Source organism: Sorghum bicolor, chromosome 1 (assembly GCF_000003195.3).
Source record: "Sorghum bicolor cultivar BTx623 chromosome 1, Sorghum_bicolor_NCBIv3, whole genome shotgun sequence".
Lineage (NCBI taxonomy): Eukaryota > Viridiplantae > Streptophyta > Magnoliopsida > Poales > Poaceae > Sorghum > Sorghum bicolor.
Genome location: NC_012870.2, coordinates 3,599,847 through 3,618,650, shown reverse-complemented (window position 1 = coordinate 3,618,650; position 18,804 = coordinate 3,599,847). Strand labels below are relative to the sequence as shown.

Genomic DNA, 18,804 nt, shown 5'->3' with positions numbered 1-18,804 from the left:
GAGAGCACTTATCTTGCACATATCAGGGGCAGTAATACCCTTATGTGGGTGCACCAGTGGGGACTAATGGAGAGTGATGACTCTCCTATACCTATGAAAGCATTGCTTTGTCCCTTCTGTTTGCATCGTGCATATACTTTTTTGCAGTTTACACTTCTAGAATTGCTATGTTAGTGTATGGGTATGGGACTGAAGCTAGAGTATAAAACTTTTGTACAGTTGACATAAAACACTAGACTTAGGTACATAGGTGAAGTAGGCTAAGTGATATATTTAATTTCTGTGGAAATTTTAGATTGACCCCATTCATTACCCACTTGGATATATGAGATGAAGTAGAGCATGGAATGACTGATCTTTCCATCCATTTTCATCGATAAGAAGCCAATGGTGCATGGGCGATAGAGCAACAACAAATTTAACATAGCACGAGAGCCAAACAAACTAAGCATATCAGACATGACCAAAAGAAACACGGGGAAGAATGTTAGTGTTTCATCTACCAACTAGATTTGTGTCACACATTAGTTTGTATGGCTTAGTTTTCGATGACTCATGGATTTTTATACTGGTCTGGCAACAAACTCCACCTCTAGTGGCGGTTCAATTGTGTTTACTGAGCACAAAGGCTCAAAGTTTGCAACAAGAGTTATAACATGGAGGTGAAAAAGTGGGCGTGTCGAAATCATAACCGAGTAGGAGGTCTTACTCACGTTATATATATAGGCAGTAGGGATTACAAAGGTGTTGAGACCCACATATCAGTCATAAAGGGATGGTTGCTTCCTTAACAGTGTTGTTTTTGGTCTAACTTGTATAAAATTGACTATGGCCTTGTTTAGATGCAAACAGTTTTTGGGTTTGACACTGTAGCATTTTCGTTTTTATTTGACAAACATTGTCTAATTATGGAGTAACTAGGCTTAAAAGATTCGTCTCGTGATTTTACAGATAAACTGTGCAATTAATTATTCTTTTTATCTATATTTAATACTTTATGCATGTGCCGCAAGATTCGATGTGACAGGAAATCTTGTAAAGTTTTGGGTTTTTGGGTGTATCTAAACAAGGCCTATACTGCTAAACAATATGACACAAAACCAAAGAGAAAACTAGAAGCTGTATTTTAAAAGTAGTCATTTTTACATAGTATAATTTTCAGAACACCTTCAAACCTTCTTTTACCTTTTAACTTTTCCACTTTTCTAAATGAGTGAAAGCATATAGACATTTACCGGTTGTTTTAATTTAAATAAAAAGAGAGATACAATTTCATAGTCTTTTAAACCAAAGAACATATAATCTTTTCATAGCATATAACTCACTCTAGCTGTTTCATGTCTCATAGTTCGCAATAACCTTTTCGAATCTTATAGCTAAATTAATCAGACTAAAAAAAACAAACATTAGTTTTTTTTTTTACAAAACTGACGTGTTTTGAGAATTGATTAGTTTTTTTCTTATCAAGCTGAAGACGTGTGATTGGTAGGGATGAAAACGTTATGGATATTTTTCGATCGTCTTCGAGACCGAATTCGTTTAGAGAGATTTAGATCTGTCCATATTTGAGTTCGAATATTCAACGTCCGATACTGTATATATATCCAAATATTTAAATCGTAAATTCATGACGTCGACATCTAATTCTATCTTATCTGATATCATTGACATTATCCGTACTTGAATTTAAATTCGACCAGAAATATAAAAATATGATATTGATGCATCCACAATCCGTTTTCGTATCCAGTGATCGGCCATTTTTCTTCTTCCAACTACGACCAGTTCGGTAGGACGGCGAGCATTCCGTCCGACCGTCCGCTTGCTCCGTCCCTCTCTCCTCAGAGCTAGCCTCCAAACTCGCAATTATATAACCACCGTCCCTTGCAACTTTCGAGACCTTTTGCCCCCCTCCCTCCTCCCCACCTCTCGTTCTCTTCTCCCTCCTCCGCCTGCCCCCCCTCTCACGAGCGCGCGCGCCCGCCCAGATCTAGGGTTCCATCCGCGGCAAGATGAGCAGTCCCCATGGCGGCCTCGACGACCAGATCGAGCGGCTCATGCAGTGCAAGCCGCTCGCTGAGCCCGAGGTAACGCCTTCTCCGTCGCCCTCTTTTCCGTCCGAGGTGCCTTTTCATCAGATCTGGCGGAATTGCGGGGCCGGGGGGACGGGTCCCGGGGGAGATCGGGTCTCCGGACGCGTTCCGATGCTGGTTGGCGCGGAAATGGCTGGCGGGAGCGTTTGGTTTGCTCGGGCGGGTGCTGGGCCTGGGCGTTTGCGAGCTGGGGATGTGGTTGTGAGCTGAGCGGGACGCTGCCTTTTTTTTTTGAGGCTGAAGAAACTTTAAAAAAGAGAGATTTTTTAGGCCCCTTCTGCCGTTTCCGACGTTGAATTAATTTCTCTGCTTCAACTGAAAACAATTATGTCTTCTCATTTCACCATGGTCTTTGGTAGCCACATAACCTTTTCTCCTCCGATTTTATGCTAAAAGGATAATGCTAGGGGGCCTAGAACTGTTCCAAGATGTATAAAAATCCCAACCTGTGATTAATGGATCTGTAGAATTAATATCCACAATTGATTTGCTCTGCTGGGAAGGGAGGTTCTGATCCAGTGCAATTTATGGTACAGGTCAGAGCTCTGTGTGAGAAGGCAAAGGAGATTCTGATGGAGGAAAGCAATGTTCAGGTTCGCTGTTTTGATTGCTTTGATTTAAGTTATCAGCAATTCCATTTTATGACCAATGTGGATATTATCTTGTTCCGGGCAGCTTAACCTTTCTTTATGTCTAGCTTAAGTTTTGACCCCGACCCAATTAGCAATAAAGAAATGGTTTAAGTTCCCAGTTCACACTCTACGCCACCTTGCACAAGTTAAATTTGTGTTTTGCTAACTAAATGCGTAAATTTATGATACCTTATACTGCGTCTTCATTTCCACACATCATCGTCAAGATCCGACAAAAGATTCCTGAACCCACCTTTTAAAGCTTTTTATAAAAAAAATGTCATGGTGGTGGGCAAGAAACACCTTATGAACCTTCTGAACAGCACAGCTTTAACCAACATTTAAATACCAGAAGATAAGGTGGATGCTTTCGGATAATCTATGCTGTTTAGATGCTGGATTCACAGATGCAACTCTTATTTGGTCATGTTATTTGACTTTGGACGATTGGTTTTGTCATCACAGCCTGTAAAGAGTCCTGTTACTATATGCGGTGATATTCATGGACAATTTCACGATCTTGCTGAACTCTTCCGAATTGGTGGAAAGGTACCTCACTATTTTCTGTTCATTTGCTTCTGTCACTTTCTGATTTGATAAAGAACATGTTAAAATTTCAATATCTTGAAACTTTCACTTGTTTGCCAGTGTCCAGATACGAACTACCTGTTTATGGGAGATTATGTTGACCGTGGTTACTACTCTGTCGAAACTGTCACAGTAAGTGTAAACTCACATGGCTTTATGTTAGCACCATCCGCATATTCATCTAACCATAGTGGTCATGAGCAGTATAGGTGTGCAGACCCTCTATTGAAAATCTGATCATATCTGCCTTTTGTTGTTCCTACTTCAAATCTCTAAATTGCAGAACTTTATTAATTCTTGGCACTAATTTTATCCACTGCAAACAAACAGCTTTTGGTGGCTTTAAAAGTTCGATATCCTCAGAGGATCACCATTCTCAGAGGAAACCATGAAAGCCGACAGGTATACAATTTCTTGTTTCACAAATTGTTCATGTTTTCTTGCTGCATCACTCCATTCTCTGTTATCAGCTGTACAAACTAAAGTTTTTAGTGAAATTATTTGCAGATTACTCAAGTTTATGGATTCTATGATGAATGCTTAAGGAAGTGAGTGTCTTTTCTTAGGCTACTGTACATACTGTGTGTTTTTTTTATATTTTTTTCTGACATCAATAAGCATGATTTTGGGAGTACCAGTAAAGATCTTAATAATTGTTTCACTGCCAAATCACTATTTCTGTCCTTGAAAACTAGTGCATTCTGGAAAACTGTTGGTTAGAACTCACCTAAGGATAATATTTCTGCTGGGCCCAGCTAGTATTTAAAGACATAGACATCCATATCCTGCGTTGCATGCCTGCAACTTATGTCTGTCTTAAGATGTATGAGGTTATTCAAAGTTTTATCTTGTGACAAATGCTGTGAGATGCTTCATTTGTTGGGTTTGCTATATTGTCATGATGATCCAAAATATCAATGAATTGTAAGAACTTTTTAAGCAAAAATCTATTTTTCCAGTTACCTCTAAAGCTATTTCATGATTCGTACTGCCATGGTCTATTTTGTGTGATCGTTTATGAAACTTATTGTTCTATGCTTGTCCCGTCCAAACAAAATTGACCATACCACCCTCTTTTTGTGAAATGTATAAGTTTACAAGATATGCCCTGTGGTCATTTTGTAGGTATGGAAACGCAAATGTCTGGAAAACCTTTACAGATCTATTTGATTACTTCCCCTTGACTGCATTGGTGAGTATTATCTCTTATTTAGGATGATTTGCATGTGTATCTAGAGAATGTTCCATTCAGTTTGTTTGTTTTCATAATAGGTCGAGTCAGAAATATTTTGCTTGCATGGTGGATTATCGCCATCCATTGAGACCCTCGACAACATCCGCAACTTCGATCGCGTCCAGGAAGTTCCTCATGAAGGTCCAATGTGTGATCTTCTGTGGTCTGATCCAGATGATCGATGTGGTTGGGGTATTTCTCCACGTGGTGCTGGGTATACCTTCGGACAGGTACATTAGCTATTTTTCCCATCACAAAATTTAGTGGTGTGTACCATGTATCACCGTTTGTATTGACACCACCAAATATTTTTGTTCCAGGATATATCAGAGCAGTTCAACCATACCAATAGCCTAAGGCTAATTGCTAGAGCTCACCAATTGGTTATGGAGGGATTCAATTGGGCTCATGTAAGTGTTTCTTCTGGAAGCATGCAGCTTTTTGAGTCCCCATGCCCTATTTAATAAATGCCTTTATTCATTAAACAGGAGCAAAAAGTTGTGACTATATTTAGTGCACCTAATTATTGCTACCGCTGTGGGAACATGGCATCAATCCTAGAAGTGGATGATTGCAGGGAGCATACTTTCATCCAGGTAACATTCTTGGCTACATCAGCTTGTTTATGTGAGCAGGCTTTGTGATAATTTATGACTCAGTGATCTTTTTATCCAACTATATGAGCAATTGTCTAAAAGAAAAAATGTTACGCTCACTTCAAGCGTAACAAAATAATTGAATTGATGAGATTGAATGGCATTGAAAAGATAGTTCAGAGGATGCCTGAAAACATAATCAACAAATCAAGTTCAAACTCTAAATTTTTTCACATATAAATGATGCTTTATTTCGACTGGTACTTTCTACTTGCTTAGTACAAATAAAGTACATACAAGCTTTGGTTTCAGTATTTTGTTATGAATTCTAGCCAAAATTCTGGATTTACTGTTTTTACACCTTAAAATTGTTGTCATCTTTTCATGTTCTGCTTGAGATTTGCCCTCTGATATTGTCTGTCATGGTTGTTGAGAGCTCTTGGAACAGTGTGCACATTGATTTCGTATTTTTGTTTCTTTCCCTGCTATCTTGCTTCATGGTTACTGTGGTGACATCTTATGGGTTCTGATGTGTGATTCTGCAGTTTGAGCCAGCCCCAAGAAGGGGAGAGCCAGATGTAACTCGTAGGACACCTGACTATTTCCTGTGATGCAAAAGTGATGTGGATCTGCAGCAAAGGTTTGATAGATAGGTGCAGTTTCCTGGTTGCAGATAATTTTTTTTGCTGGAATCCCTCCGTGTGCTATTCTTATTATTTTTGCCCATGGCGCTTTGGCTGTCGCGGGCTGCTTTGCCGCATCATGATTCAAGTGTATACCTACTACAGCTGGAAGGACTGGATTGTGTTCTCACTTATCTCTAACTGGTTGATGCTTTTGGCTTGGTGGGGGCTGCAGTGGTGGGGTTTCAAGCATCAAGCAGCAATCTGTATTATGGGAGGAAACTTTTCCCGTTGTATTCATTTTGTTCCCCTTTCTTCCTCACCTGATTTTCTTCTCTTTCTTCTTTTTTCCTTTTTTGTGATTCTTGTAGAGGTGAACACTTTGTATGGTTCTATGTTGGGCCATTAGTTTTTTCTGACTACCTTGATTTGCCGTATAGAATTACTTTTTAAGCGCAACTAGTCAACCTGTAGCATTCTTTGCCACCAGCATTTGAATTGAGCCCTGGTTTTCACATTTCATTCTGCTTTGAACAAAGATGAGGCGAGGGACATGATACCTAGTACTCTGGTACGATTGGTCTATACGAATGTGATCTCTACCACACCGCAGTTTTTGTTTCCTGTTTGAAATTCTGGCCTATGTCTAGAGTCCTTGGGCCGATCAGCTCGCTCACTGATTACCAAAGTATCAAACATGCAACACGGTTCTGATGTGCTTGCTCATCGAAAAGTATACGTAGCGTTTGACACTAACGTTACGTGGTGCTGCACTCCTGCGCTTCTCTTTGACCTGGAAGTTTCTACTTTAATATTTTGACAGCTTTGGCTCCACAAAAATCGTGTCTGCTTCTTTGGTGTTTATGCCGCCTGGACGCCTTGTTGCCCACCTGAGGCTGGCGTCGACGTCGATACAACCTTTAGTTTCTACCAGTATTTATTGTCTTTTTGCAAAAAAGGCAGGATCCCAGCTTCTGTGAGGCCGTGGCTGGTGCCGTCTGCCTCTCTGCCCACAGAACGTGCCAGGTGCCATGTCGTTTGGGGCAAGCGGGCAACAGCTGCACGTGACAACAGGCCTGGGTTCGTTAGGCGCTCGCTATTCTCCCGTGTCGCTCTCGCCACCAGCTAATGCTGGCGCAGGCGCACACCGCGTTGCCGGCCGGAGCCGGGCTCTTCAGGATTACTGGTTCCAGTCGCATACAGAATCCCCAGCTTCAGCGTAAAAAGCCATGGTCACAAATGCATCGTCACTTCATCCGCCTTGGCACGTCGCACGTTAGCGATGCTTACATTCTCTTCAATCATTTTCTCATGCCGAATACCATTATGATAACGTATTCTGCACAGGCGCGTCCGCATCCATTGTCTACCCAACATTAGTAGTAGTAGGACACAGGGCAAGAAAAGTCATTTCTTTAATGTCAAGAATCAGAAAATTCAGTCCACTGCAAGTTAGGCGTGGCGTCGTAGTGTCCACTTCTGTCATGGAACCGAACAATAATGATAGTCTCATAGCCACAAATCAATGCTACTAATTGCTAGTACTTACTGGACACCTCTACGGAAACAACGCCCCTGGTGAAGACAGCTAGGCGACCATATACATACAATACAAAAAAAAGAAAGGCCAGATCATTGGATTTACAGCCTCATAAGATGATCCATGTCTTACGAGTAGGAACGCCGCATTAGGAGCTCCATTTTTTTTGATGAAATTTTGAGTAGCTGCTGGCTACAGATTCAAATGGCTGAATATGGCCGGCACCAAGTCAACCACGGACCATGCGAGGCCGGCGTACTGGACGAACCTGATGCCCGTGTCCACGTCGTAGGCCTTCTGGGGAAAGTGAGAGAACAGCCGCTGGAGGTACCCGGCGGCCTGCTTGTTCTTGCCGCTGCTGTCGACTTTCAGGGCAGGGACGTAGCAAGATGACACAATGGGGATGCCCAGGGTGCTGCACATCACGGGCAGCAGCCACTTGGAGAGCGCTTTGCTGCAGAATTTCACGATCAGGATGGTTGGGATCCCGATGAGGATGCGCCCGGCGAATGTGGGAAGGGGCAGCTGAGCGCTAAAGATGAGGGGGGCGTCAGGGGTGTGAAAGTGGAAGTAGGTTTGTTGGATGCCGTACACCTGAATCATGTTTGTTGGAAAGAAATGTCAGAAAAATCTCGGGCAGACCATATGATTCAGAACAGCGAACAGTTTGTTTTTTGAATTGTAAACATAAAATACCAAGAAAGTGATTCACTAGCAAATCATCAGTACAGAACTAACTAATTTTGTAATAACAAAGAATTTATTTGGGGGCAGTATGTTTAGTCAATGACCAACTTTATCCATTACATCATCTAACATGGATTAGAAACTAGAGATATTATAATCAGATGGTTAAGCAAAGAGAGAACCAAGCAGAATCCATGTCATGCTATGCCATTTTTTAATCTTAAACTAGCTTGATTTTCTAGTCCAAGGTTAGCACAAAACAATGTATGCATCAATATTTTCAGTTTGACCATAATCAAGTATGGCGTGAGCAAGTTTAGACTAAGCAATGCTAATCAGAAACAGAAATCTTACAATTCCGAAAGCGACTCCATTGAATGCTGTGTGGTAATCAAAGCTAGGAGTAGGGAATTCTGGCTTTGGATACGCAAAGCACATCAATAGAGAAAGGCCTGCCCAGAAGGTTGCAACTGCAAAAGCAGGGAAGTTGTTAGGATACTTTTCAACTTTCAATGCCACACCTTACGTGCCTCCAAAATTTGCAGCACGCAAGTGCTGAGGTGTATGGATGTACCATTTTTCCCAGAGACAATGAAGGCATCAACATGGTCATCGACAGCCAACCAGAATGCAAGGATGACAATTCCAAAACCAATTCCAGCAACAACATCGGTCAAGCTGTGCATACCCAAATATATCCTCGCTGCCAATTTGACATAAACCAAATCGTCAGTATATTTCAGTAACTCGAGAAAAAAACAGTTGCCTTAAGAACTCTAACTCACCAATGCCAACTAGCATAACAAGTAAGAAAGCTAGAGATAAACCCGCAGCAACTATAACACTGCCATGTTCTCCATATGTGAGGACATAATGTAATAGATATCTGCATTGATCAGAAGCAGCATTAGCCAACAATTCCTTTCAAGATTCCCCTATCGAAACAAGAGCAGGAACATACCCCATCAAACAAACAGTGTTGAGAGCATGCGATGATGGCAGGCCATATTCCATGGCATTTTCCTTCTCATCTTCTGTAGCTGTCACTCTTCTAACAGGAGGAGAGCATGGCCGAGGGGCTGACACCATATCCTGCATCAGGAACATCAAGATTGTCAGCGATTAAATTAAAGCCTATCCCTTCAATTGTATTATGAACAGATGACAAACCTTGAGAGAGTTGCCGAGGTAATCGCAGAAAGCCATGAGGAGGGTCATCTGCCTAGCCAGTCTGCCGTGTCCACTCTACAAGATATTGTTTTTTTTTTAAAAAATAAGAATTCAGAATGAAACAGAATTATTACAGAAAAATGAAGAAAGCAAGGCAATCAAATCAGTGGGCCACAAGACAGAAGACATACCCAGAAGAGAAGAGGGAGGAATCCCGTGTAGAAGGGCACGGAGACAACGCATGACAGCACAGAGAAGAAATTGTCCAACAACTTGTGCTCCAACAACCTCTGCAATGATTCAACAATTGAGAAACACCGAAGATACGGAAATCTACAGAAACAAAACTAGGATACCAAAAAAATTGCCAATCCATTCAAGTTAGATGTAAGAGAATGAACTGAAGCCAAGTTCGTCTTAAATTAATCGATGAGATAATTCTACCGGCCCTTGCTACAAAGTTGCAGATCCTATAGTAGACATATAGGACGCGACAGCCAAGCAAAAAAGATAGCATCAATCGTGCGTTTATTACAGCACATACAGATTCAACAATTCCTAAAGAGAAGCATCGTAATGCAGTTAATTTGTTCGTCGGAGAAACTAGAATTTAGAAATGAGTAGAAATTACGTGACCATAGAGAAGGAGATGAGAGAGGAGAGATTGACGCGGAGGGGACGGACGGACCTGTAACCTGAGGATGGCCGCCGTCTCGGCGTGCACCCGGCGCGTGACCCACGGCTGGACGAGCGCGCGCGTCCGGCGCGTGAGGTCGAAGAAGGAGGCCGCACACACCCACCCGGCCACCGCTGCCAGCGCCGCCGCCTGCCACCTGGTCAGGCCCGCGCCCGCGCCAGTACCCAAACCCACGACCGCCGCAGCCTCCATGTCAAATTCCAAACGCCGCGGCCTGGCTCCTCTCGGTCCGGGGCACAAGGACAGGGACAGGATCTCCGCGCCGCAGAGAGTGGAGGAGGCTCGCTGGGACCGCAGCGCTGGCGGCGGGCGGACTCTTGTAGCGGGGAGGCGCAGGCCGAGGCGGACGGGGTCGTCTGGATCGCGGGGGAAGCTGGACCTGGACGGCTGGACCGGTGGACGGGACGGCGACAGGGGGAGGAGGTGCCGAGGACGAGGTGGTGGTGGCGTTGGCCCGTTTCGTTCGTTGTTGCCGGCCGCCCCCCGCTCTGGACCCGCGGCTCACGGTCTCGGTCTCGGTGGACTTTCTTTCTTTTCCTCTTTTTTTTGTTTCGTGGTAGTTTCGCTTTGGTTTAACTGGGGATTTGACGCTGACTTTGGAAAGTTCTAATTGTTCCGTTTAAATAGCTTTTATTATTTATAATAAAAATTTGTTTCGTTTATTAATTAATCTACTAGATAATCGAGACTAGACTAGTGTTCACACGCTCGTTGTTTGAAAACACACACGCAGCTGTTTCGTTCAGCACTCGAGTGCGAGATCTCCGTTTCAAGAAATTGGCAAGAATTAAACTGTTCCATGTGATTTTTTTGCACTTTAAAACTTGCATCTATATAACCTATAATATTGTCTTTTTTCTTTTTTTTTTTGAGAAAAAAAAAGAAAGAGGTATGTTTTTTCAGGAAAAAAATGTATACCCATCTACAAATGTAAGGTATTCTGGGTTTCGAAATTTATCCATAAAAAAATGTAAGAGCTTTGTTTTTTTATCTAATTCACCTAAATAGGTTGGATTTAACTTTGTCATCTATGGTCCCAGTTACGTAAAACAGACATAATTCAATCACATCTTTGTACAATTTAGATGCTTGATTGAGAGGTAAGTCCTTCTCCCTTTTTCATCTTTAGGACTCGTTCATTTGGGGCAGTTTGACACCAGTATGAAATCTTATATACAAATAAACTAACAATTCGGTTAGCCCGTTCCCCGCGTCGAATGGCCAGAAATCGTTCCCATGCTATGTAAATTATTAAAGGAACTGCGTGATTGGGAAGTATTTCTAGATAACCGAACAAAGCCTTAGTGTAGTGACGTTTGAAGGACCAAACAAGGCAGGTCAGCATGCCAAGTGCCCAAGTGCCATCCAAGAAACTTCCCAGCACAAGTTGACTACTGTTCCTCTCTGTATGCAGTAAAGAAAACGAGGACGGACGGATGCAGGTATGATACGAACGTACCGCTATATACTCCGTATCCATGAGAGAGTTGTGCGAGTGCCTCGGGACATTCTATGTTCTTTGTTTCCTCACCATATTGCTTGCAGTTGTAGTGTGGGTGCATGATGCAATAAGATAGCTTTATTAGCTGTCAATCGGAGTGTCAGCACTCAGTAAGCACATTGGAATTGGATTGCGTACGTTGAACAGATTCTATGGATCGATTCAGCCAAATGGACTCGTCATACTTTGAACTCTCGACTTTGTTACTGCTAAATACTAGCAGAACAATTTGCCAAACCAGACAATTCGGTCGGTACACATCATCATAGTCCATAGATTCATCCGTTTTCAGTATGTAAGCGTGGTTTTCTTGTCTGTTATGTACATAAATATGTATACAAGAAAAAAACATGAAAAAAAAAACAGTGTGCATCATCTTGAATAATCTTGACTCCTTCGTCTCCGCCATGCCGTGCGGAAGAATTTCTGGCTCGTCCTGCTCTTCCTGTCAACTGAGCTTCGCACCAGTCAATTTGGCCGCCTGCTAGTACAAATTGTTCCAGGCATGGCGTGCATAAAAGTCAGGATAGGCCTGCTGTCCTGTGTGCTATGTGAGCTCACGGCCTTCTTCAGATCAATCTCCGGCGAAATTGTTATTATTTGAGAGCACAGACTTGTTTTTCCAAACGTGACGGCGTGACTTGCTTGGCCAATTTGCGTGTTAAAGTTTGCTTGACTTGAGTCACGAGAATAATTGGGCATGCAGACACTTACACAAATTATTAATGACATATTCTTTTTTTATTACTTGACTCTTTTCCGTTCTTTGTCTCCTATATAGAGAACTGAAATTTGCAGGAAATCATGTATACGTTAGGATTGGATGTTATGGATTTATGACGACGTACGTGGATGCAATGCGCATTTTTTTTGGTAGAATACGTGCTACTAATACTTTATTGCATGAAAGATTGGGCGTTATGAATTTATGATGCAAATGTCATTTTTTTTGGGTACGTTGGAGTACGTTACAGGACTAGAGGACTAGAGAAGAAATTGCTCGCGTACCTTCATTCAAACACAATAATTCCATTCAGACAAATTCTTAGCATCTCACAAGTCACAAACGAGGCTAGCTAGTGATAGATGTTCAAACAGTAAGATACAACGAACCACTCACTTTTACTTGCCTCACATGAAAAAAGTTGCAATAAATGATTTGATGCAATTGCCACCGATTGGTACATAGCATGTAACACAATCATGCACGCACCCGGTTTATTCGTCAACACTATCATTTGACACACACACAACCCCAGTGCAACATCTGGGTTCTTTGAATTTTAGTCTTTCAAATGATCAGATAAAATGTATTGCCCTTTACAAACGTTCTCTGGAATATGGTTCCCTTTTCAAAAGGGCAACAAACGTATAAGGCTTGAAGTTTTACAAAAGAGGGGAAAATTTTGTAGTATCATCTTGACATGCATTGACAATAGTATAATACAACACAACACATCAACAATGGACACGCGGTAAACGATGCCTCCTTTATTTGAAAGAAGGCCGAACAATCCCAAAGGTCATAGCTTGCTCCGATTTGAGAGTTCCTGCGCTAGTTGATCCCTCAGAACCCTTCTCAGCAGCTTGTTCGAAGCTGTTCTTGGGAACTCAGGAACGACTTTGACATAGCTCACCTGTAAGATCAATTGACGATTACAGTGATTTTAGTGTACACATGTTTATCAGATCATTCGACCTCAATGGCAGAACGGGGAAGGTCTTATACCTTGAAGAGAGGGTTAAGGTTCTTCTGAATGGCTGTCTGAAACTTCCTCTTGAGAAGATTCACGTCATACTGGGCCGATCTATCTTTTAGCACTGCTAAGATAGCTAGATGTTCTGGTCCCCCGCCAGAAGGCTTGATGCTAACTGCTGCTGTTTCTAGCAGACACTCGTCAGCTCTGTTGCATACCCGCTCTATCTCAACTGAACTGGTCTGCATATGCAGGTGATAACTGATAAAGTTATGGTTTCCTTAACACAAGGATGATGGTGAAAGATTAAACACTTTGAAAAGAGGGGCATTCAACCTTAATTCCTCCAAGGTTCATGGTGTCATCCGCCCTTCCCTGTACAATATAGTACCCACCTACTGTCCTCTGGATTATATCTCCATGTCGTCTGAGTTGCTATAACACATTTGGAAAGCAAAGATTATTCACCACTTTGTTTTATAACCTATACCTTGTAACAGAATTCAGTACTCCAATTTAGTCCAGCAAAGAATTATACACAATGAACAATGCAGATATTGTATATGTTCCATGAAAGAAAATCCATGACAGACTATAGCATTTACTAGATAGCCAAGCAGTGACATATCCACACAAATATACAAACGAGAAGATATGCAAGTCCATACCCTTCCTTTATAAATGGGCATTCCATCAAAGTAAACCTTGTCATGATTAGCATTGAGAAGTCGATCACTAGCACCAAAATACAAAGGGAAGAGACCCACTTCTCCAGTGCAAGGTACATCATCAGGCTATCATAGCAAACTTAGCTGGTTATGCCTTGAATGCAATAAACAAAATGGAAATTTTAAGGGACAATACTTACATACGGAGTTCCCTGTTCATCAAGTATGACAAACCCAGTGGACATTGATGCACCACTAAAAGCTCCAAAGACCTGTGGTCGCAAAAGACTCCCTTGAATGTATGAGGATGCCAACTCTGTGCCCCCACAGCACTCAACAATGGGCTTGTATGAGGCACGCGAAGTTAGCCACAGATTGTCATCAATATCAGAAGCCTCCCCTGTTGTGCCTAGTACTCTGCAAGAATAATACTGTAGCTGTGCTTCTACCATGTATTGATGAAGATGGATACATCTATAACTCTTATAAAGCTAAACCCCACTAGATGAATTCTCTCTTCATGCAAGGTGTCCACATCATTCCACACTAAGTGACCCACTAAATATTCTATCTCTTCATGCAAAGTGTCCACATCATTCCCCATTTAGTCCATGTCATCCCATATTAATTACAAAAAATAACCATATCATCTATATCATGTGAAATACTTTAAATCTTTAATCTATTAATATACAAGTCATGTACATACACTATTTGTTTCATCATCAATTAATTCCTCTATAATGTAACCACATATTAGTTTTTGTTCTATTAGCTTAGCATTTTTTTACTAGATCTAATACAATAAAATACATGTAAGTCAAATTCATATGTATACATACATAATAGACTGAATATCATATAGTAATGCTATGTGTATAATGATTTATTTTTAAGAAAATCCCGCAGCAACGCGCGGGGAATTCACCTAGTTCTTATAGTGCCACTCACCTGATTTTGGTCCAGTCAAGCCCTTCAGCACAGTTCCCAGCTTTCCATGACTTCACCAAGCTAGGCACACTTCCTAATACAGTCACACCAGCATCCTGCAAAATTTTTTTGGAGGAATGCATTGGTCAGCATACAAGAACTTCAGCATATAACATTGAAGAAAAAAAATAAGTTTCAAGCATGTCAAGTGTTTTCTTTAAAGATTATAATAGTGTGTCAAGGTTTGAGGTTGGGTGGTTATTCAGCAGAGGTATGCTAGAGCTATCAACAAACAAATGTGAAGTAAGATGTGTCCATACTACGTGCAAGGTGACTAATGGAACATAACGTACTGAAACTCCAAACTTACAGAGCTACAATATATGCAAGTGGCAAGAGTGGATGCTTTTAGCAGCTGAAAAGCAGATGATGGTACACATTATGCCAAACACACCTGTACAAACTTGCAGAAATCGCGTCCAAGTGGAGATCCATGATATAAAGCCAAAGCCGCCCCATTTAGAAAGCATGAGTATATGATTATTGGTCCCATAACCCAGCCCAGATTAGTTGGCCAGCAACCTATTTCACATGGACGAACATCCAAATGCGCCCAGGTATCAGATGCACATCTTATGGGAGAAAGTTGTGTCCACGGTATTGCTTTTGGCTCCCCTTCACAAGAAAAAAATGGAATAGAAAATATCAAATGTGAACTTCAAATATAGGGCAAACAGAAAAGGGAAAGTCTAGGACATACCAGTTGTTCCTGAAGAAAATAGTATATTAGTTAGTGCATCCACAGATTGATAAACTGGAGAATAAGAAGATGACCTGCAAATCCAATAGATATATGTATATGAAGAAATTGCCTTTCTTTTGCAATGAAGGTGCGATCAATTTTATGAAAGAAGAATTTCAGAATCACCAAAGCTCAAATTTCCATCTATTCATGTGTGACAAAGAGACAAAACTGAGCACCTACCTTCCAGCAGCACGAGAAAGAAAATCTTTCCATGACATATCACCATTCCTTAGCGTAATTCCAATAGAGTCTCCAATTGCAGGAATCACAACAGCTTTAGACGAAGTCCCTTGTACGACACGACTGAAGAATAGAATTATTATGAACTGCTCAGATGTGTGGTGATGATTAGTATGTACTTTAAGTGTTTCAGTTCAGTTAAGCATAAGGTATATATAAAGCTGTCCAACTAATGTAAGTAGATGGTTTCACAGGACTAGATCTTGTTTAAACGCAAACTGTAAAAATTACAGGTTAGGTACAAAATTGTACAAGAAATAACAAATTCTCATTATTTTAAAAAAATGAACAGATTAATTTACCAGAGCATGAATTCAAACTAACTGATCAGTCATACCTGTAAAGTGGAACTTTCTTCCCTCCTCTAACAATGAAATCCTGAAGTTTGTGTAATTCAGAATGAGCCCACATATAGTATACTAAACAGATATACCATGAAAATCTTTCTTAATCTCTCACCTGGGTAAAAATTGCTTTTGCTTTTGAGACACCCATACGACTACCAATCTCCTGAGGTGCAAAACTATCCGCTATAGATACAACAACAAAGCCACCAAGGATGATCGCCAAATATATTATGACTGCATTGCATGTCATAGGCATGTCTATTGCAATCCGGTCCCCCTTCTCAAACATGGCATCTAAGGCATGTGCAACAGTTCTGAAAAAAAGACATAGCAACATAGAAAGGCAAGATGAAAAAATAATTTGCATAAAAAAAGGGTATACTTCAATTCTTTGTATGGAAATGACAAACACACATCACTTGACCGCGAAGCTCCTTCAGTGACATACGGTTCACTGGATAATCATCAAGGCCTTCATCCCTCCAAATGATAGCTGTACTGTCATCTGTCCTCTTCAGGGAAGGACAAGGCAGCAGACAACATTCAGCTATATTGAGCACTGCACCTTGAAGCCATGTCCCCCCTTTCTTTGATCTATCTGATGTACTCAGAATTGACCTTGGTTCTTGTTTAAAATTGACTGCTAGTTGCTTTAGCACCATTGACCAGTAGACCTAAAAAGGAATCACATAGCAGAGTAGGATCACATTTTATGATGAGAAATTGTGAAAAAAAAGACAAAAAAAAATTCCGAAGTGTTTTTTTTTTGGGCGTTTTACTTGTACATAGTTGAGTGATTTAGAGTAACTGACCTCTTGGTTCTCTACGGAAAACCTGTAAAAGTGGCTAAGACTTGATATAGGGTCCTTGTATGATGATCCTAACAGCTTTGGTCCATTTGCTTCCATCAATCTCCCCAGGTTTGTTTGCTTACAGTCAATTCTGCGAGAATGGAAACACTTATGCCACTAATTACATACAGCATACTCGATATTAGATACAGCAAAAGCATCGACAGCCTAGCTAGCTGCTTCTCTGCTGCTTGGTAGTGGTACTGCACTACTGCTTGAGATTTGCAATGCATGTCAATATGTCATAGTCACATCACACAATAGTCAAAGCTGAGCAAACTTGGCAAACATATTGGTGCAAGCTAAGCTACCGCTACGTCCTGAAATCACTAGGAGCGCGACCGGCGATCGACTTACGGAGACGGGAACCAGTACGGCGGCGGGCCCCGGGCGTCGCGGTCCCACCCAGCGTAGGTGGAGTAGTAGACGAGCTGGTGGAGCGCGTGCGGGTGCTCCGGCCGCAGCACCCCCGCCGCCGCAACCGCCGCCCACACGGCGTCCCGCGTGGCTCCCGAGCCCGCGGCGGCCGCGGCGGAGCGGAGCGCGGCGACGAACGCGGCCGCGTCGGCTGCGGCGAGCCCCGCCGCCTCCACGTCGCGCGGCTGGATCTCCCACACGCTCCCCCTCGCGCTCGCCGCCATGATGATGGCCGCCCCGCACTCGCGGCTAGCGATCGCCTCTTCCGGTTTGGACTTGCTCGCTTGTGCTCTTCGGCCGGCCTGCCGCCTGCGGTGTCCGTTTGACCGTGCCGCGCGGAAGCTGAGCCGTCAGTCGCGGGCTCGGGGAAGGTGGCCAGGTGGGGTTCTTTTCGATCGAGTAGGTAGGAGGTGTGGTCTGGCCGTCTGGAACATGACCTCCGGCGCGTGCGGCCGTGTGCCGTTTGGTACAGCTCGCGTGCTGAGTTGACTATGGCGCCATTGGATGCATAATTAAGTTGCTAACAGCTAGAAAAAAAAACTTTAGATAATCGAAATAACGTATATTATAGTTTAATTGAAAGCTTATTTTAAACTACTTCAACGTACACTTAACTTCAATATAAATGTTTCTAGAAACTATACATGCCCAATTTGCAAATAATTAGTCGATTTTTGTTGTAATTGTGTAGTATAACTTAAACAACCATTAATAACTTAAAAAACATTAACAACAAGGATTATCACAATAGCTAATGAGCAATTTAGTCAACCAAAAGGTGACCCACCTGTTTAATGAGGACACTCTTCCTCACGGTTTATAAAGTTGTCTTAGAATTACTAGAAAATGAAATTTTTGCACCCATAGTAAGTACGGAAGTACTTCCTCTGGTTTCTTAAAGAATGTTGTTTTGGACAGTGAAACGGTCTCTTAAAATAATTTTATTCATTACTTTTTATTATAAAATATAGTTAATATATAATTTTATAAAACTACATTTCGAGATGAATCTATTTACATTACTTTCATATTTTAAAATTCAACCTGAAAAATTTATTTGTAGTCAAAATGTTTGACTTAAGACAACATTAAAATGATATTCTTTAGGAAATGGGAGGGAGTATCACTTTAGTCCAACAACTTGCAAAATAATGCATAAACTTGTTAAATGTGTGTGCGTGTATGGTCATATGTATGCCATGCAGTGTATTTTGTTATGTGGCATGCCATGTGAATTTTACCTTAGATATGCACGGTTACATGAGGACCAATATGCAAATTTGCTTTTATTAGACCGGTGGACATTCAGATTAGTTGATCTACTGATCAATGGGGGTTCTTGGCAAAGGCCACGACATCGACGCAGCCACTGTGATGTGTGGACCAATCCATATGTTTAGAGCATGTTTGGATCCATTTTCACTAAAAATTAAGTAGCTAATAGCTGCTACTTTGTAACTACTTGATTTTTAGTAGGAGCTTTTATTT

The 18,804-nt window shown here is 41.7% G+C and overlaps 3 protein-coding genes across 6 annotated transcripts; 1 reads left to right on the top strand and 2 right to left on the bottom strand.

The window, feature by feature from the left end:
• Positions 1,888 to 6,288, top strand: LOC110437138 (serine/threonine-protein phosphatase PP2A-2 catalytic subunit). Of its 3 annotated transcripts, none has more exons than XM_021465444.1 (12): positions 1,888 to 2,087; positions 2,630 to 2,686; positions 3,191 to 3,274; positions 3,374 to 3,445; positions 3,644 to 3,715; positions 3,821 to 3,861; positions 4,439 to 4,505; positions 4,586 to 4,777; positions 4,868 to 4,957; positions 5,036 to 5,143; positions 5,689 to 5,783; positions 5,932 to 6,288. In XM_021465444.1, the coding sequence occupies exons 1-11, from the start codon at positions 2,013 to 2,015 to the stop codon at positions 5,752 to 5,754; spliced, it is 924 nt and encodes a 307-aa protein (XP_021321119.1). In that variant the 5' UTR covers positions 1,888 to 2,012; the 3' UTR covers positions 5,755 to 5,783; positions 5,932 to 6,288. The 3 variants fall into 3 exon arrangements, with proteins under 3 accessions (XP_021321119.1, XP_021321116.1, XP_021321109.1); XM_021465441.1 differs by having other exon boundaries at positions 5,689 to 5,796; XM_021465434.1 differs by having other exon boundaries at positions 5,689 to 6,288.
• LOC110437137 (lipid phosphate phosphatase delta) lies at positions 7,162 to 10,376 on the bottom strand. Its single transcript, XM_021465429.1, has 8 exons — positions 9,852 to 10,376; positions 9,355 to 9,453; positions 9,164 to 9,238; positions 8,955 to 9,085; positions 8,779 to 8,879; positions 8,568 to 8,696; positions 8,348 to 8,463; positions 7,162 to 7,900 (listed from the first exon to the last, which is right to left on the bottom strand). Exons 1-8 carry the CDS (start codon positions 10,050 to 10,052, stop codon positions 7,499 to 7,501), a joined length of 1,254 nt encoding a protein of 417 aa, XP_021321104.1. The 5' UTR covers positions 10,053 to 10,376; the 3' UTR covers positions 7,162 to 7,498.
• LOC8081219 (probable acyl-activating enzyme 18, peroxisomal) lies at positions 12,520 to 17,737 on the bottom strand. 2 transcript variants are annotated; one of them, XM_002463656.2, is made up of 14 exons: positions 17,257 to 17,735; positions 16,861 to 16,990; positions 16,463 to 16,722; positions 16,161 to 16,362; positions 16,039 to 16,079; positions 15,642 to 15,764; positions 15,417 to 15,490; positions 15,111 to 15,331; positions 14,678 to 14,772; positions 13,927 to 14,143; positions 13,727 to 13,852; positions 13,395 to 13,493; positions 13,091 to 13,300; positions 12,520 to 12,998 (listed from the first exon to the last, which is right to left on the bottom strand). In XM_002463656.2, exons 1-14 carry the CDS (start codon positions 17,538 to 17,540, stop codon positions 12,885 to 12,887), a joined length of 2,196 nt encoding a protein of 731 aa, XP_002463701.1. In that variant the 5' UTR covers positions 17,541 to 17,735; the 3' UTR covers positions 12,520 to 12,884. The 2 variants fall into 2 exon arrangements, with proteins under 2 accessions (XP_002463701.1, XP_021306727.1); XM_021451052.1 differs by lacking the exon at positions 13,727 to 13,852 and having other exon boundaries at positions 17,257 to 17,737.

What these genes read in the sequence shown, in the direction of transcription:
- LOC8081219 (XM_002463656.2), bottom strand. Translation starts at nt 17,540, where the DNA reads ATGGCGGCGAGCGCGAGGGGGAGCGTGTGGGAGATCCAGCCGCGCGAC. An exon ending in ATTTTCTTCAGGAACAACTG is followed by an intron (nt 15,332 to 15,416) that starts GTATGTCCTAGA and finishes TTTCTTGTGAAG; the next exon opens with GGGAGCCAAAAGCAATACCG. An exon ending in ACCTTAACCCTCTCTTCAAG is followed by an intron (nt 12,999 to 13,090) that starts GTATAAGACCTT and finishes TTGATCTTACAG; the next exon opens with GTGAGCTATGTCAAAGTCGT.
- LOC110437138 (XM_021465444.1), top strand. Translation starts at nt 2,013, where the DNA reads ATGAGCAGTCCCCATGGCGGCCTCGACGACCAGATCGAGCGGCTCATG. An exon ending in TGGAGGAAAGCAATGTTCAG is followed by an intron (nt 2,687 to 3,190) that starts GTTCGCTGTTTT and finishes TTGTCATCACAG; the next exon opens with CCTGTAAAGAGTCCTGTTAC. An exon ending in GGGAGCATACTTTCATCCAG is followed by an intron (nt 5,144 to 5,688) that starts GTAACATTCTTG and finishes GTGATTCTGCAG; the next exon opens with TTTGAGCCAGCCCCAAGAAG.
- LOC110437137 (XM_021465429.1), bottom strand. Translation starts at nt 10,052, where the DNA reads ATGGAGGCTGCGGCGGTCGTGGGTTTGGGTACTGGCGCGGGCGCGGGC. An exon ending in ACCTCGGCAACTCTCTCAAG is followed by an intron (nt 9,086 to 9,163) that starts GTTTGTCATCTG and finishes TTCCTGATGCAG; the next exon opens with GATATGGTGTCAGCCCCTCG. An exon ending in TGTTATGCTAGTTGGCATTG is followed by an intron (nt 8,697 to 8,778) that starts GTGAGTTAGAGT and finishes TCAAATTGGCAG; the next exon opens with CGAGGATATATTTGGGTATG.